Source organism: Nerophis lumbriciformis, linkage group LG27 (assembly GCF_033978685.3).
Source record: "Nerophis lumbriciformis linkage group LG27, RoL_Nlum_v2.1, whole genome shotgun sequence".
Lineage (NCBI taxonomy): Eukaryota > Metazoa > Chordata > Actinopteri > Syngnathiformes > Syngnathidae > Nerophis > Nerophis lumbriciformis.
This window is the reverse complement of record NC_084574.2, coordinates 31,073,169-31,091,403: the sequence shown is the minus strand read 5'-3', so window position 1 is coordinate 31,091,403 and position 18,235 is coordinate 31,073,169. Positions and strand designations below refer to the sequence as shown.

Below are 18,235 nucleotides of genomic sequence, written 5' to 3'. Positions count from 1 at the left end.
AAATCTGTGAATGACTGGTGGTCAGTCCAGGGTAGGGTTTACAGCTCCTTCACATGTTACCACTAGTGGTTTATAAGAAGTTTGCACAGAAGTAGGGATGTCCGATAATGGCTTTTTGCCGATATCCGATATTCCGATATTGTCCAACTCTTTAATTACCGATACCGATATCAACCGATATATACAGTCATGGAATTAACACATTATTATGCCTAATTTGGACAACCAGGTATGGTGAAGATGAGGTACTTTTTTAAAAAAATTAATAAAATAAAATAAGATAAATAAATTAAAAACATTTTCTTGAATAAAAAAGAAAGTAAAACAATACAAAAACAGATACATAGAAACTAGTAATTAATGAAAATTAGTCAAATTAACTGTTAAAGGTTAGTACTATTAGTGGACCAGCAGCACGCACAATCATGTGTGCTTACGGACTGTATCCCTTGCAGACTGTATTGATATATATTGATATATAATGTAGGAACCAGAATATTAATAACAGAAAGAAACAACCCTTTTGTGTGAATGAGTGTAAATGGGGGAGGGAGGTTTTTTGGGTTGGTGCACTAATTGTAAGTGTATCTTGTGTTTTTTATGTTGATTTTATTTAAAAAAAAAAAAAAAAATTAAACGATATTGATACCGATAATAAAAAAAACGATACCGATAATTTCCGATATTACATTTTAACGCATTTATCGGCCGATAAATGCGTTAAAATGTAATATCGGAAATTATTATTATTTTAACGCATTTATCGGCCGATAAAGGCGTTAAAATGTAATATCGGTAATTATCGGTATCCGTTTTTTTATTATCGTTTTTTTTATTTTTTATTATTAAATCAACATAAAAAACACAAGATACACTTACAATTAGTGCACCAACCCAAAAAACCTCCCTCCCCCATCTCTACACAGAAGTATCAATCAATCAATCAAATTATATAGCCCTTAATCACAGTGCCTCCAAGGGCTGAAGTATGTCAATATTTGTCACAATTACAAATTAAACTGCATAAAAAGTGAAGTTCAGGCCATAAGAGAAGATTGGCATTCATGTCTGTATGCACATAAAAGCAGTCTCAGAGATGCATTTAACAATTTGTAGTCATGCCACATTATGGCAGCAATGATTAATGGATTCAATTGATTAATTAGATCAGCAAGAAGCTCCAATTTATATTATGTTGCTTTGATTAATTGTGTCATAAAAATGTATCAAATCTGAGCCACATGGAATACGGTACTCGGAACTTTAAATATGTGAACATAGGTTCTGCACAGCCACTGCATGTGGGAGCAGTGTTGTGTGGCGGCCAGCACAGATTTGATTGTTTATTGATACACAAATATTAAAAGTGCAATTTTGATGTTGATGCTGTGCATTTATTAGAAGAAAAAAAAAAGAATGAAGGTTATGGCAAGTAGAAAAATTGGGGATTGTTTTAACTATCTTCACACATTGAGGCTTTAAAATGATTGCAAGATTAATGGAACAAACTAATCGATAGATTACTCAATTACTAAAATAATCAATAGCTGCAGCCCTACTATATAATCAATTATAGCTAACGTTAGTAGACAAACTGCTGTCATTAGCTTAGACTTAGATACATTTATATAAACTTTATTAATCCACAAGGGAAATAACTAGTGTGTGTGTGTGTGTTACATCATGGGTATAGTTAACCTACTTGGAGCAGGAAGAGGGTGGGCTTGCTGCACGGTTGAAAGTTGGACAGCCTCCTACAATATCTGTGACATACGACAGATTAAATAAGCACATTTTTGGAATAATACAAATCCATCCATCCATTCATTTTCTACCGCTTGTACCTCTCGGGGTCGCGGGGGTGCTGGAGCCTATCCCAGCTGCATTCGGGCGGACCTTGGACTCGACAAGTCGCCATGGAAAACAAATTGATCATTAATTGTTTTTTTTTTGCAAAATAACACAATTACCAGAATATAATACATTTTTATAGCTTGTTTTAAGTTAGAGGTATAGCCACAGCAAGACAATCGCACGATGAGTTAGCTTCACCTTAATAATAATAATGCAGCTGAGATAGGGTCCGGCACCGCCCGCGACCCCCAAAGGGACAAGCGGTAGAAAATGGATGGATGGATGGATAATAATAATAACAAAAAAATATTTTTTATATAGCACTTTCGTCAAAACTCAAAAGGCGCTTTATAAAAAAAAAACAGACAGGTTAAAAGCTAACTTAAAGAGGTGAGTTTTTACCTGTTTTTGAATGGTTGTAGTGAGTCAGAGACACGGATGTGTTGGGGAAGAGAGTTCCAGAGGGTGAAGAAAACTAAGGCCCAAGGTACGGTGCTTGGATTTAGCGATGGCAGTGAGAAGATTTGACTCAGAAGATGGTGGTAGAGCTTTGAAAGGTCAGTGAGGTATGGACGAGCCAGGTTGTCTATGGATTTATAGGTGATGAGCAGGATCTTGAAGTGGATATACTTTTTGTGTGGGGAGCCAGGGCAGACTAGTTCTGTACATGATGGAATTGTTGTATTGTGTAAAGGAAGCTCTTACAATAATCCAGTCCGGAGGAAATGAAGACATGGATAAGAATTTCTGCGGAAGATTTAGGCGGGTAGATGTAGGAGATGTTTTTTTGGTGATTTGAAAGAGAGGGTAGATTCTGAAATGAATCCAGGAGATCTGATCCGTGAGGAGGGCGTGACTGATTGACCATCAATGGAGAGAGTAAAGTCCTGGTTGGAGGGCTGTAGAGATTTGGGACCAATGATAATCATTTCATTTTGCTGCAGTTGAGTTTAAAGAAATTTAGTGGTCATTCATGATTTTATTATGAGAGGCCGTTTGTGAGGGTGGAGACTGTGGCAGGCGGGGTTGTTTTGGTGGATAAGTTCAGGTGTGTGTTGAAACATGTAGATAATAAAAATGAGTGGACCAAGCATTGAGCCTTGAGGGACACCATGTGTTACTGGGATGGTGCGGGATTGTTTTTGGATATGTATTGGAGTCTGTTGCTGAGGTAGGATGTGAACCAGGAGAATGCAGAACCAGTTTTACTGTGTCGATGTTATATTGTAAGTGCTAGAGAAGGAGGATCAGTATGGAAGGAGCCAGTTGAATTTGAGTAGTGCTGTTTAGTGCTCTGATGGTTACGAAATTCAGATTAGAAAGTCGCAAATAACTCAAAAGGATTTTGTTGTTTAAGCTAACAGGCCACAGACCTGTGGATCAGTGTTTTTCAACCACTGTGAGATACAGTCTGGTGTGCCGTGGGAGATTATGTAATTTCACCTATTTGGGTTAAAAAATATTTTGCAAACCAGTAATTATAATCCGCAAATGTGCTGTCTAGAGCTCGGCAGAGTAACCATATTATACTCTTTGATATCAGTAGGTAGCAGCAAGTAGCTAATTGCTTTGTAGATGTCGGGAACATGGTTTGTCGTGATCACAATATGCAGACGACAGCGGTCAAAAGCTATCTAATGCTTAAACCAAAAATAAACAAAAAGGCAAGTGCCGCTAAGAAAAGGCATTGAAGCTTAGGGAAGGCTATGCCAGACAAAACTAAAACTGAACTGGCTACAAAGTCAACAAAAACAGAATGCTGGACGACAGCAAAAACTTGCAGCATGTGGAGCAGAGATGGCGTCCACAAAGTACATCCGAAATGAAAGTGACAATCAGCAATGTCTCCACAAAGAACGACTTAAATAATCTGGATTGCCAAAACAAAGCAGGTGCGGGGAATAGCGCTCAAAGGAAGACATAAAACTGCTACAGGAAAATACCAACAAAACAGGAAAAGCCACCAAAATAGGAGCGCAAGACAAGAACTAAAACACTACACACAGGAAAACAGCAACAAACTCCAAATAAGTCACGGCGTGATGTGACAGGTGGTGACAGTACACCTACTTTGAGACAAGAGCTATAGTGATGCACGCTTGGTTTTGGTTTGAAGTCATATTCAAAAAATGCGACTTCTTACTGTCAATATCGACTACTGAGTTAAATTGTTTAATGATTTCTGCTGGTGGTGTGCCTCTGGATTTTTTCAATGAAAAAAAATGTGCCTTGGCTCAAAAAAGGTTGAAAAACACTGCATTGGATAACCTTTAAAATAAACGAGAGGTTTGAGGTTTGAGATGAGGCGGAAATTGTCTGGGTTTTCATGTTCCAGTCCAGGTTTTTTAAGTATGGGTGGGATAAATGTAATAATGCATGATGCCTCACTGGCCGGGAATCGAACTGGCATCTTTTGTCAGTTTTTGCTATTCCTTTCTCTTACTGGCAACACTACAGTACTACAAATGTCCAACTATTACAAATGTTTGTGATTCTCAGGGTAATACGGGACAACGCGCGTCCCTTGATAGGCTCAATACCAGATGCATACTTTTGTTTCTAAATACCGAAAAATTCAACCGGATGAGTGGAACAAAAAAAGCTGAGCCAACTGGCAAATCCTCCCGACATAAATCCAAACATGTGTTGGGAAAAAAAAACAGTTTAAAATCTGCAAAGTGGGATAAAAGCGATAACCGACTATAATTGTAGCTAAGTGGCTCTTGGTGGTGCATCCAACCATTCAGGTACACCGTATTCATGTTGTTTCAGGGCGTGTGTGTATTTAGGGAAAGTACATTTAATGTGGTTTTATATATAGAAAGAAGACCTGCTATTAGCGAGTGGAGCGTATTGGCCGGTGGACAACACTGTCTGCACTTGACTTCTTTTTTTATGTTGGACTTGTCTGCTCCTAAACGTTCCAATCTACTGTGCTGACCTACTCATCTGTCCTCCCGCTCTGTTATTTGCTCAGCTAAATGGCACCGCATAGATGATGATCGTTTCTAATTAGCGTGCAAGCTTTTTGCATTAGTCAGACATGTTTTCATCATCTTTTTGCATTGGGCACGTGCAACAACTCGGGACTTCAAAGCGCGTACATAGCCCGTGAATTTGGTAAGAAGTAAGAAAAGGAGATTTTAGAGCAGGGGTGTCAAATTCATTTTAGCTCAGGGGCCCGCATGGAGGAAAATCTGTGCACACGCGGGCCGGATTATTAAAATCATGGCATTAAAACAAAAAAATAAAGACAACTTCAGATTGTTTTATTTGTCTTATTTTGGCCAAAAATAGAACAAACACATTCTGAAAATATTACAATAAAAATATAGAAAAAAATACCGGCAGCGGTAAAGTTTAGATCCATGAAGGAAAGAAGAAAGTGAATGGTTATAACTGAATAAATTACAATGCATAAAAATTTGTTTTCTTTTGTATTTTTTGTATTTTTTATGAATTATGTTTATGACAACCTTTTTCCAAAACACAATATAGAATGTGAGATATAACAGGATAATGCATACATGTATCATTTGTTTTCAAAACGCTAACAAAAAAGTGGGACCCCAAAAATGTATTGTGAGACCCCATTTTGATGACTTGAAAATTCCTAGCGCCAACACTGATGGAGTATTGGTGTGTGCAAAACAGCCTGCGGGCCGGTTCTAATACTAATCAAATATCATCCCGGGGGCCATGGATGATTCATATCTGCGGGCCTTGACTTTGACACCCCTGTTTTAAAGCCTTCTTGCAAGAATGGCAGCCATTTTTAGGACAACACACATGAAGTGATGAGTCAGCGTATGCCTGCTTTGTGTGCTGACCTCACAATCTATACAGCAGGGATATTCAACTAAAGTGTTTTAGGGGCCACATTTCCAGAAAACTAAGGACTGGAGCAGACTTCTCCCTTCAATATTATTCTTTTCCTTTTTTTTAAATGTATCATATTTTGTCTGTTCCTCAGAAAAAAATAGCCGTGTTGTGCAAACTATAAATGTCCACTGCCTTCGGGCCCTGAGCAGAATTTTATACTTTTTGATAGACGATTCAATTCCGATCCTTGGGGTGACGATTCAATTCGGAATAGATTTAACGATTTAACACGATTCTTGTAATATATAATTTGGTCAATAACTCATAAGAAAACCTTTGTAAATCAGGTTACAAGTTATAAAGTCTCCTTTTGGCTGCTGACGTACGACTTATACGCGCCTAAAAAAAATTATTTAATAAATCAACCTCATTATAGAAAATGGAGTAACCCCAACTCCAATCCAATCACATCTGTACAATACTTAGGTGTAAATTTAAAAAGCAATTGAGAAGACATACAAACATAATACTTGAGTACAATACTAAAAAAGAAAAACCAAAAATGTATAAAAACAGTATCAAAAATAATAATGTTCAAAAAAATACTATTGTGTACTTTTTTATTTTTAATGTATACAATTTCGAAAATGATGAATCAAAATAAATGAAAAATCACAATTTGAATGTGAATCAATTTTTTTTTTTTTTAGCATTTCTACTTTTTGACTCAAACTTGAATTAAATTAGATGCATATTTTGGACATAACGGAGTTATTTTGGGCGCAAAAACAAACAAATTTAACATAAATTATCAAAACTATCAAACCCAGTTGATCTGGCTCATAAAAGCAGTACATTAACGCTACGCACCACAAAGGACGTTAACTTTAGGAGAAATTTGTCTTTACGTCATTACCAGTGACAGAGCAGGAAGGGGCTAGGAATAAGGTTGTGGTCCAAAAAAATTCTTAATTGCCATTTTAAACCCCTACGTGTGAATTTTGTATAAGTAGGGGCGGCCCTTAGTGACAAGAGTGGAAAATATACTATTAATTGATAGTTGTTTAATGGTTTTATTATATTTCCATTGCTGCAAAATGTTAAAGTCTCTCACACTTTTTGAACTGAATTTGTGCCACCAGTTGAATAACCCTGGTATACGATCTCTAACTGCATTATAACCTTCAATGATTCCTTTTTGGACATTATCATAAATATATATATGATAAATGTGCCAAGATCTTCACTCAATTTAGTCTGAAGACCAAACCAAAAGAGTAACAATTACAAATAATTGGGTAAGTTTCCCTGCAAACGTAAAATCACAAGATTAAAAGTATTGCCACAGTGTGTGGGCACATTATCTGTTTGATGTGTGCATCGAGAAAATACATTTATGTGCTTTGCTGGTGCAGACGGGGTGGAAAACATCGAGTCGTGGCAACCAAGCAGGCTGCAGTCTAATGACAGGCTGCAACTTGAGTCTAAACTAAATGCATCTCTGGGCTGGTTTAGTGTAATGCACACACAGAGATAACAGTGGAAAGTGATGTCATTTATCATGCAAACCCCCAATTGGAACTATTTTAAACAAAACATTATTCCTGCGGCTCCTCAGTCGCCCCCATGGAAAGCCAACTGTCACAAATGTTTCTTTCTCACGTCTTCTCTTATGTTGTTAAAAATGTTTTTTTTTTTTTTTTTAAAGTGCACTCGTCTAGACAGAAAGGCACATAAAGAGCAGAGTATGTGCTTCAGAGAGAGAATACAAAAAAAACTATGCATTTTTCCCAAGCGAAATATTGTAAATCTAATTAATCAGTTACCAAAAACCCATTTTATAAAGAGCAATTATAGTTTTACATGCAGAAACAATGTGAAATACATATAAATGATGAAATAAATGAAGAACATTTAACATCACATTTACTGGCGAAGATGGCGATAAGTGGAGAGGGAGGAGGAAAAGGAAACCACCTTTGAAATTCCTTGAATTCAGTAGCGTTTCTAACCTTATTTATCCAAGTGCTGGCACTTGCAACTTTCTTTGGTCGCATGAGGACTTATTTTGTGATTGTGCTTCATTAAAAAATGCACAGAGACTTGTCTGAAAGTCTATTATCTTAACACTCTATGACAGATCTATGTAAATTAAGGCTGGGGGCCACATGCGGCCCGTTAAGCTTTCCAATCTGGCCCGTCGGACATTCCCAAATAATTTTTTTAGATGTTTAAGATGGAAAGTGTAGCTGCAATTATGATGTGCAGTGATGTTTTCTAACGACCGTAAGTCTTCAACTATACTAAGTATTTCAATGGTTGGAATCTGCGCTTTTGGATTGATTGATTGATTGATTGAGACTTTTATTAGTAGGTTGCACAGTGAAGTACATATTCCGTACAATTGACCACTAAATGGTAACACCCGAATAAGTTGTTCAACTTGTTTAAGTCGGGGTCCACTTAAATTGATTCATGATACAGATATATACTATCATATATACTATCATCATAATACAGTCATCACACAAGATAATCATCAGGGTGTATACATTGAATTATTTACATTATTTACAATTCGGGGTGTGGAGGGGGGGATGATATACTAGTTACTATGGTAATCTAATTAGTTACTATGGTCATCTAATTAGTTACTATGGTAATCTACGTCACAGTAGGTCAGACGAGGCACCAAGCAATGTGAAGAGTTTCACAACAAAGTTCTAAAGCTTAGTGATGTATCAGATATATCAGATTGTAGGTGGGTTTATTTTGTACCCTTTGCGTTCATATTTCACTGATTGTTGCATTTTTGTTGCGTTTCACTTGATTGTAAAATGTGTCGATCGAATGGGGGTGTGACGTTCACATTTTGTCAATATTCAGTGTTTTATCCTTCATAGAAAAATGTAAAATTCCATTATGTTTTTTAAGGCGGTCTGTCATAACGTTTTTAGCATTCAATCAGACATTATTGTGAGGTTTTGTATTAGTGTTCATAAAAATAGACAATTATTTTCTTTAAATGTGGCCCCCAAGTCAAAATAATTGCCCAGGCCTGCTCTATGAGTTACGCCCCTTGAACGGCTCTTCACGTGAACTGCGTGTGTTCAGGGCAGTTTATCGTTCTGTGTGTTTTATCAACAGAAAAAAACATAATAAAGATGATTGAATGATTTCCTGGTCAGAATCTGTCCATAGTGTCCCAAAAAAACACTGATTATTGAGTCCCCAAAGTGTGGAATTCTTTGTTTGGGGACTCGATTAAGTGGAATTATCTGCAAACAAATAGACTAGTTTGTCATGTCAACATTTTCCGAAGTTGATACCTATGAATTCACACGATTTTCAATACTTGTTCGATACCACGATAACAAAAAATTTAAAAAATGAACCCATGTACTTTAATAAAATTCACTACATTATTAAAAACTGTTTCAATCTGTCAAATATTTAGGATCACTGGGTTTCAACATCTTTTTGCACAGAAATTCAATTGCAGTATCAGCTGCCAAGAGGTAGTTATGTAAAAAAAAAAAAGCTTGCTTGCTGGCTCCTCTTCTGTTAGAACAGTGGTACCCTGATGGTACTTGAAGGTATGCCAAGGGGTACGTGAGATTTTTTTTAAATGTCTGTCAAAAAGAACTGTGAAAAGAAATGCAACAATGCAATATTCAGTGTTGACAGCTAGATTTTTTGTGGACATGTTCCATAAATATTGATGTTAAAGATGTATTTTTTTGTGAAGAAATGTTTGGAATTAAGTTCATGAATCCAGATGGATCTCTATTACAATCCCCAAAGAGGGCACTTTAAGTTGATGATTACTTCTATGTGTAGAAATCTTTATTTATAATTGAATCACTTGTTTATTTTTCAACAAGTTTTTAGTTATTTTTATTAGGGATGTCCGATACTGGCTTTTTGCCGATATCCGATATTGTCCAACTCTTTAATTACCGATACCGATATCAACCGATACCGATATCAAACGATATATACAGTCGTGGAATTAACACATTATTATGCCCAATTTGGACAACCAGGTATGGTGAAGATAAGGTACTTTTTTTTTTTTTTAATTAATAAAATAAAATAAGATAAAAAAAAATTAAAACATTTTCTTGAATAAAAAAGAAAGTAAAACAATAAAAAAACAGTTACATAGAAACTAGTAATTAATGAAAATGAGTAAAATTAACTGTTAAAGGTTAGTACTATTAGTGGACCAGCAGCACGCACAATCATGTGTGCTTACAGACTGTATCCCTTGCAGACTGTATTGATATATATTGATATATAATGTAGGAACCAGAATATTAATAACAGAAAGAAACAACCCTTTTGTGTGAATGAGTGTGAGTGGGGAAGGGAGGCTTTTGGGTTTGGTGCACTAATTGTAAGTGTATCTTGTGTTTTTTATGTTGATTTAATAAAAAAAAAAAATTTTTAAACCCGATACAGATAATAAAAAAAACAATACCGATAATTTCCGATATTACATTTTAATGCATTTAAAATTAAATGAGCAATATTTTGCACTGTTATACAATTTAATAAATCAGAAACTGATGACATAGTGCTGTATTTTACTTCTTTATCTCTTTTTTACAATCAAAAATGCTTTGCTCTGATTAGGGGGTACTTGAATTAAAAAAATGTTCACAGGGGGTACATCACTGAAAAAAGGTTGAGAACCACTGTGTTAGAAGATAGGGGTCCATCGTCCCTAAATGAGATGAGGTTTTTTTTTTTTAATGTGTCCAAAGTTACGCTTCGTCAAACACACAGCACTTGGCAGATTAAGAAGTGAACTCTGTGGCATGGAGAACCAAGACAAACGGCACTTCTATAGTCTGTTGCAGCCTTCATCCGCCCTCACAATTGCCTGTTCAGCCGTTGAGGTCTTGTTTTCTGTTAGGGTTGTCTCCCTTGTGTAGCTCCTTCTCCCGAACTTTTCATCATGACTAGTTTAGGTGGGTTTCTTGGGTCCTGGGGGTAGTCATGCTTAAAAGTTTGGTGTACTGGAACCTGCTAGATGGCCGTTGGCACGCTTGTGCTCATCCGCCCTTTGTCAGATATTGTTTTTGTTCTGCTGGGTGTCTAGCCACCCTCCCCATCAAAGTACACGTGATGGGGGAGCCAGTTTAGTCGCCGACGACTCGACCATGGAACAGGTAGTACCAGTTTACATGTTACCAGTAGCACTCTCTTGAGCGACCTGACATACAAAAAAAGAACAGCAGTGGTCTATAGTCTATCAATATTACTAAACATAAATACCAACAATAGGCAACTATCTTACATTCTAAAAAGAACAGCTGTGGTGTGGAGCGCTCAAGTACATAAAACTACAAATATTGTTCCAAATATGTCATTATGCATGTCATTTGTAATGATATAAGTAAATAAAAAGGCTAACACATATATTTAATGACTAATCTGTGTTTTAATTATTAGTATCAACCTGTCAGCTTCTTTTTTTTCCCCCATTGCGTTATGCCTTTTTGCTCTATTTTTCCAATTTGTCATTTTTTTTCTGTGTATTTCATTCAATGCGCCACAGGGCTATAAAAAAAAAAGAGCTGCGTTGAACAAATGGGCGCCCAGGCCACACTTGGCCGTCCTGGTGAAATAAGTAAAGCAGTGGTGTTCAAAGTGTTGCCAAACGACAGAAGTGTGTGTGTTTTCTTAGCACTTATGGAAGTCATAAAGTTTGGGTTGCACGCTTCGGGGAGTTTTCTGTGGTAGTGCACACTCCCTGGGCTTGTGGTGGCGGAGATACACACTCACTCACTCGCGCGGTGAATATTTTGTGACCGCTTGTATTTGATTACAGAATAAATGCAAGATACATCTCTCCTTTACTTTTAATATGTACCTCTACTCGCTAAATATACTAGAAAGTTGCAAAAAATCATTTCTGCTACGTCTTATTCCCTAACCAGCCGTGTGCCGTGCATCCGGAAAGTGCTTCACTTTTTTAGTGCTACAAAATAATATGTGCGTAAAACTTTCATCTTTCCTTTTATAGGTGGAGGTCAACCCATCCTTGGACATGGCAGAGTCCGATTTCAAGAACAATGTTGTCCGCTGTCGGTGCAAGTACGATGGAGCTATGGTCTACATGTTTGGATGCCATACAGGTAGAGTACAAGACAACACATGCCATTAGATAGCATGGAATTATGAGATATGAAGGGAGACAATGGGATGGGATGAGATGGAATGAGCTGGAAAAAGACAGAAAAGCATGATGAGATGGGGTGGTAAAGGATGACATTGGTTGAGATGAGATTGGAAGGGGTCATGAGATTAGACGAATAGGATGGTCCAGGAAGGGATGAGATAAATCGTCATAAGATGGGTGACGTGGAAGATGAGATGGGAATGATGAGTTTTGAATACGATGGAATAGGAAAGTATGAGATGCAACAAATAAACTGGATGGAAGACGGTGATGAGATGGAGAGGTTTGGGATGGACTGGACTGGTGTGAGATGAGATGCCATGAGACGAGATACAAAATAAGATGAGATGAAAGATGGGACGACGATGCGATGAGAGATGAGACATGAGAAAAGAGAGATAACATGACATGAGAGATGAGATGCAATGCGATGACATGCAATGAGAGATGAGATGCGATGCAATAAGATGCGATGACTGATGAGACGAGATGCAATTAGAGGCTGGATGAAATGTGATGAGGTACAAGGAGATGCGACGAGATGAGATGCGTAGAGAGGCAATGAGGTCAGATGAGATGCGAGATGAGACGTGAGAAATGAGAGATAACGCGAGAGGGTGTGAGATGACATGCGATGAGAGATGAGACGTGAGAAATGAGAGAACGTGAGATGAGATGACATGCGATGAGAGATGAGATGTGATGAGGTGCAATGAGAGATGAGATCAAATGCAATCAGAGATTAGATTAAATGTGATGAGATACAACGAGAGGCGCAATGAGATTAGGGATGAGATGCAATGAGGTCAGATGAGATGAGAGATGACACGCAATGAGACGTGAGAAATAAGAGATGCAATGAGATTAGAGATAGGATGCATTGAGATGCAATGAGGCCAGATGAGATGCGAGATGAGACGCAATGAGACGTGAGAAATGAGAGATAACAGGAGATAATGAGATGACATGCGATGAGAGATGAGATGCAATGGGATGACAGATGAGATGCAGTGAGATGCGACGAGGTGCCATGAGAGATGAGATAAAATGCAATTAGAGATTAGATGAAATGTGATGAGTTACAAGGAGATGCGACGAGATGAGATGCATTGAGAGGCAATGAGGTCAGATGAGACGAGACGTGAGAAATGAGAGATAACATGAGAGGATGTGAGATGACATGTGATGGGAGATGAGACGTGAGAAATGAGAGAACACGAGATGAGATGACATGCGATGAGAGATGAGATGAGGTGCAATGAGAGATGAGATAAAATCCAATTAGAGATTAGATTAAATGTGATGAGATACAACGAGAGGCGCAACGAGGATAGAGATGAGATGAGATGCAATGAGGTCAGATGAGATGAGAGATGGCACGCAATGAGACGTGAGAAATGAGAGATGCAATGAGATTAGAGATGAGATGCAATGATGAGATGTGAGATGAGACGCAATGAGACGTGAGAAATGAGAGATAACATGAGATAATGAGATGACATGCGATGAGAGATGAGATGCAATGGGATGAGACATGAGATGCATTGAGATGCAGTGAGATGTGATGAGGTGCCATGAGAGATGAGATAAAATGCAATTAGAGATTAGATGAAATGTGATGAGATACTACAAAAAGAGATTTGATGAAATGAGATATGAGACGTAAGAAATGAGAGATAAAATGAGATGACATGCGATGAGAGATGAGACATGAAGACATGAGAGATAACATGAGATAATAAGAACACATGCGATGAGAGATGAGAGGCAGTGAGATGCAGTGAGATGCGATGAGGTGCAATGAGAGATGAGATCAAATTAAATTAGAGATTAGATGAAATGTGATGAGATACTACAAAAAGAGAGGCGAATAAATGAGGGATGAGATGCAGTGAGATGTGCTGAGAATCGGGTGAGGTGGAATAGGTTAACATTGAATGACAATGATGTGTGGGGATGATATTTGATAGTTGATGAGATGGTACAGGATGAGCTAGGATGGGGTGGTACTGGTACGGATAGAAAAAGTAACGAGAAGATCGGAGGGCAATGAGAAAAAATAAGACGATCTTGGATAATGTGGGGTGAGATTGAAAAGGGTGGTGAGACGTGTGTGGGTTGGTACGGCCTGGACTGGGTTAGGGTTGAGCCAGGGTGGAGAAGCTGGGACGAAATGTGCTATGAGAGCTGGGATGCGAATGATAACACAGGACAAAATGAGATTAAATGAGATGAGATGGGATTGCCTGGACTCTAAAAGTATGAGATTTGAAAGCATGATGAGATGAGATAAGAGCTGAAAGTTGATGGGATAATGAGATGACACAAAAGTATTAGTAGTATGCTGCAGTATCACATAGGTGTGTGCCTTTGTCTCCATCAGGCGATGCTTACAGTGCTGGTGCTGAGGACTTGTTTGACCACCAGCGCCAGATCACCAACAACTTCTTGTGAACAACACAAATACAAGGACAGAAGAACCGTTCAACTCCTCAACACACCTCAACAGGACAGGACACAGCGGTTGAGAGACAAGGCTAAACATCACTACACACACACACACACACATTCACACACTCACATGTGCGAAGGAAGGACTTGGTACCCTGTGACTCTCTAGCAGAGGCTGTTCACGTCCTACATGATTAAGGAGAAACATGGAGAAGAAGCAGGCATTACACCATAAAATGTATGGTAATATATTTACATTTTAGATTATTTGAAATCAATTAGAATTGAGAAGAATCGAGAGTGAATGCACCACATTGACACAGAGAACAACTGTCTGCTTGCGTTCACTTTCCAATTTTTTTTTAAATTTTTTTTTTACTGTTACACATGTGCTTTTTGGTTTTGAATGAGAATCACCTTTTTTCTTTTAACTCCATGGTGCTATTTTGCCTTATTTGAATAAATATTGTAATGTATTGCACATGTATTGTCATGTACAGTTTTATATTACCTCTCTGGAATATTTGTTAGATCTCTAATTTATGCAGATTTTATTGTACTTTTGAGTTGGCATTGTCCCTGCGTGGCTGTGTTTTGTATTGTTCATCCTTTGTTTGTTCTTCAGCTGTCATCCAATGGGGTCTGGTTGCGCAACATTAAAGCGCCCTAAACATTACAGCACTTAAATGGTAGAGAAAGAATAAACATCAGAATGAAAAACTGCATGGTTATTTAAGGAATGGTGGTTTTTCCTGCAGATTTTCCAAGCGTAAAAAAAATAATTTGAAAGATTTTAGCTGAATCTGCTGTCAATACTTCCGGGCCATTCCACAGAATTGAAGAAATATTTTTTTTAACTTTAAATCTGATTTTATTCATATTTAACTACTCAAAACTGGCCCATATCAGGACACTCTATTTTTTTCTAAGCCAGATATGACTCGTTTGAGTAACAGGAGTGAGTTTTGCTAATAGTATGTTGACATTAAGTACAGTACATTAAAATATTTCAACAATAAAAAATTTTTTTTTAGAAATAACAAAAAAATATGTCGGTAACAGGTCTGTGTGGAGATTTTTTTTACCTTCCAATCATAAAGCAAAACAATGAGTAAACTTACTTTTGAGCTTTCCCATGGCTTTCAGAAGATATGAATGATGCAACTTCCTGTGGATCATGTGACTTGTGGAATATTCCACGTGTGTTACGGGAAAAACCAAGGATCTCAATAAAGTCTGAATCTTACTTAAAAAGGAGTTTTGTTTTTTTCAAAGAAAATGAAATTTAAAGTACAACATACAGGCCAACAATAGAGTATTCACCTTTTCCACAATTTGTTATATAACAGCCTTATTGCAAAATGAAATACATTCATGTTTGTCCTCAAAATTCTACACACAATACCCCATAATGACAATGTGAAACTGATCATCCTTGAGATGTTCCTACAGCTTGATTGGAGTCCACCTGAGCTAAATTCTGTTGGTTGGACATGAATTGGAAAGGCACACACCTGTCTTTATATAAAAGGTCCGACACTTGACTGTGCATGGCAGAGCACAAACCAAGAACGAAGACGAAGGAACTGTCTGTAGACCTCCAAGACAGGATTGTCCAAAGGCACAAATCTGAGGAAGGTTACAGAAAAATTAACCTGACTCTCACCAGATCCTTGTCATTTGCTGAGCTCCACACAAGGATCTGGCACAGATCCTTACAGATAAATACCTACTGAGGCTCCAATGAGCACAGCGGCCTCAGTCATCCGTAAATGTAAGACGTTTGGAACCACCAGGTCAAAAAATAGTGGTCTAAGACAGGGGTGTCAAACTCATTTTAGCTCAGGGGCCATATGGAGAAACATCTATTCCCAAGCGGGCGGGACTTTTCAAAATCATGATATTAAACCAAAAAAAATAACAGCAGGCGGCTGTGTCTAATACTAATCAAATATCATCCCGGGGGCCATAGATCATTCGTTCGTGGGCCAAATTCGGCCCGCAGGCGTTGACTTTGACACCCCCGGTCCAAGAGAAGCTTTGAAAGGCTGAAATCATGGGTTTCCCAGCACCATATTATTAAAAAACATGGACTACAAAATCATGCTGATTGTCAAATATGTTAGATCAGGGGTGTCAAACTCAAATATAGAGTGGGCCAAAATTTAAAACTGACTAAGCCAAGGTTGAACAAATTAACCTTTAACGTACTCTACGAGCTATCGTCGCGTCCGCTTTTCATCCATTCTAACATCGTTCAGACCCAGTCACAAGGTATGTGCGGCTTCTGTACGCACACACGAGCGAATGCAATGTATACTTCATCAAGAGCGATACAGGTTACACTGAGGGTGCCAGTATAAAAAACTTTAACACTGTTAGAAATATACGCCACACTGTGAATCCACACCAAACAAGAATGACAAACACATTTCGGGAGAACATCCGCACCGTAACACAACATAAACACAACAGAACAAATAGCCAGAATCCTTTGCAGCACTAACTCTTCCGGGACGCTACAAAATACATACCCCGCTACTACCAAACCTCCCCCCCCACACACACACAAAACACACACCCCTTGTAGCGTCCCGGAAGAGTTAGCGCTGCAAAGGGTTCTGGTTTGGTGTGGATTCACAGTGTGGCGTATATTTCTAACAGTGTTAAAGTTTTTTATTCGGCTACCCTCAGTGTAACCTATATCGCTGTTGATGAAGTATGCGTTGCATTCTAATGTGTGTGCGTGCGGAAGCCGCACATGTTATGTGACTGGGCCAGCACTAGTTTGGCTGGCTGGCAGGCTGGCGTTTGGAAGACTCCCGGGGGGATCGGCGGGCCAGCTTCAGTGTTAATTTGATATTGCCTCAAGGGCCAAGTGAAATTACACGGCGGGCCAAATTTGGCCCGCGGGCCAGAGTTTGACACCCATTTGTTAGATAATACAATGTGATAGTTCTACCTCAATGAATGCTTTTATTATTTATATATAATATATGATGCGCATGTTATACAATTTTAACATCATTAAAACATACGTTTAAAAACCGCACCAAAATTCTTACTGCGGCCGGGTTTCAATCCCATGACCTTCAACTTTTTTAAGCAAGTACTAAAGTCACCTGCCACGGAGCCACCGGAAATGCACGCAGAAAATGTATGTTTATATTTTAAATCAACGACAGAGCATGACGTGGCCAGGAATAAGTTTGGGGTAAAATTTTTATACGAAGCGCCTTGTTATTCAATAATTTACATTTTTAATGTGCTTCTTCAAGCAACCCCCCACACCGATCCCAAAGCGCGTGTTCTGCCCAACGTTATTATATCGACAGCATTTCTCGTCAATTTCATTCAGGTGAAAGCAACATTAGTTACACTAGTATGATTTAATGTTAACGTTATGTTGACAGCACATTTCTGATCGGATGATCTTTAAAGTAAAAGTGGACTTTATTGCGTTACGTTGTTGGAGTTGTTGCGAGCTGTGCATGACCAAAGATCGTATATTGAGAGGATGATCTACCGCAGGGGTCACCAACGCGGTGCCCACGGGCACCAGGTCGCCCGTAAGGAACAGATGAGTCACCCGCTGGCCTGTTCTAAAAATAGCTCAAATAGCAGCACTTACCAGTGAGCTGCCTCTATTTTTTTTAAATTGTATTTATTTACTAGCAAGCTGGTCTCGCTTTGCTCGACATTTTTAATTCTAAGAGAGACAAAACTCAAATAGAATTTGAAAATCCAAGAAAATATTTTAAAGACTTGGTCTTCACTTGTTTAAATATATTCATTTATTTTTTTACTTTGCTTCTTATAATTTTAAGAAAGACAATTTTCGAGAAAAAATACAACCTTAAAAACAAAATTTAAAACCTTTTAAATTCCTTCCTCTTCTTCCTGACAATTTAAATCAAT

The 18,235-nt window shown here is 38.1% G+C and overlaps 1 protein-coding gene across 2 annotated transcripts in view; it reads left to right on the top strand.

Annotated features, from left to right (window-relative positions):
* LOC133624510 (lysyl oxidase homolog 4-like) overlaps window positions 1-15,651 on the top strand; it is a 71,579-nt gene extending 55,928 nt beyond the window's left edge. For both annotated transcript variants that reach the window (XM_061988126.2, XM_061988125.2), the window contains exons 14-15: window positions 11,711-11,822; window positions 14,250-15,651. In XM_061988126.2, the coding sequence (XP_061844110.2) occupies window positions 11,711-11,822; window positions 14,250-14,320 (183 nt within the window). In that variant the 3' untranslated portion in view covers window positions 14,321-15,651. The remainder of the gene's footprint in view (window positions 1-11,710; window positions 11,823-14,249) is intronic.
* Window positions 15,652-18,235: the final 2,584 nt, after the last annotated feature.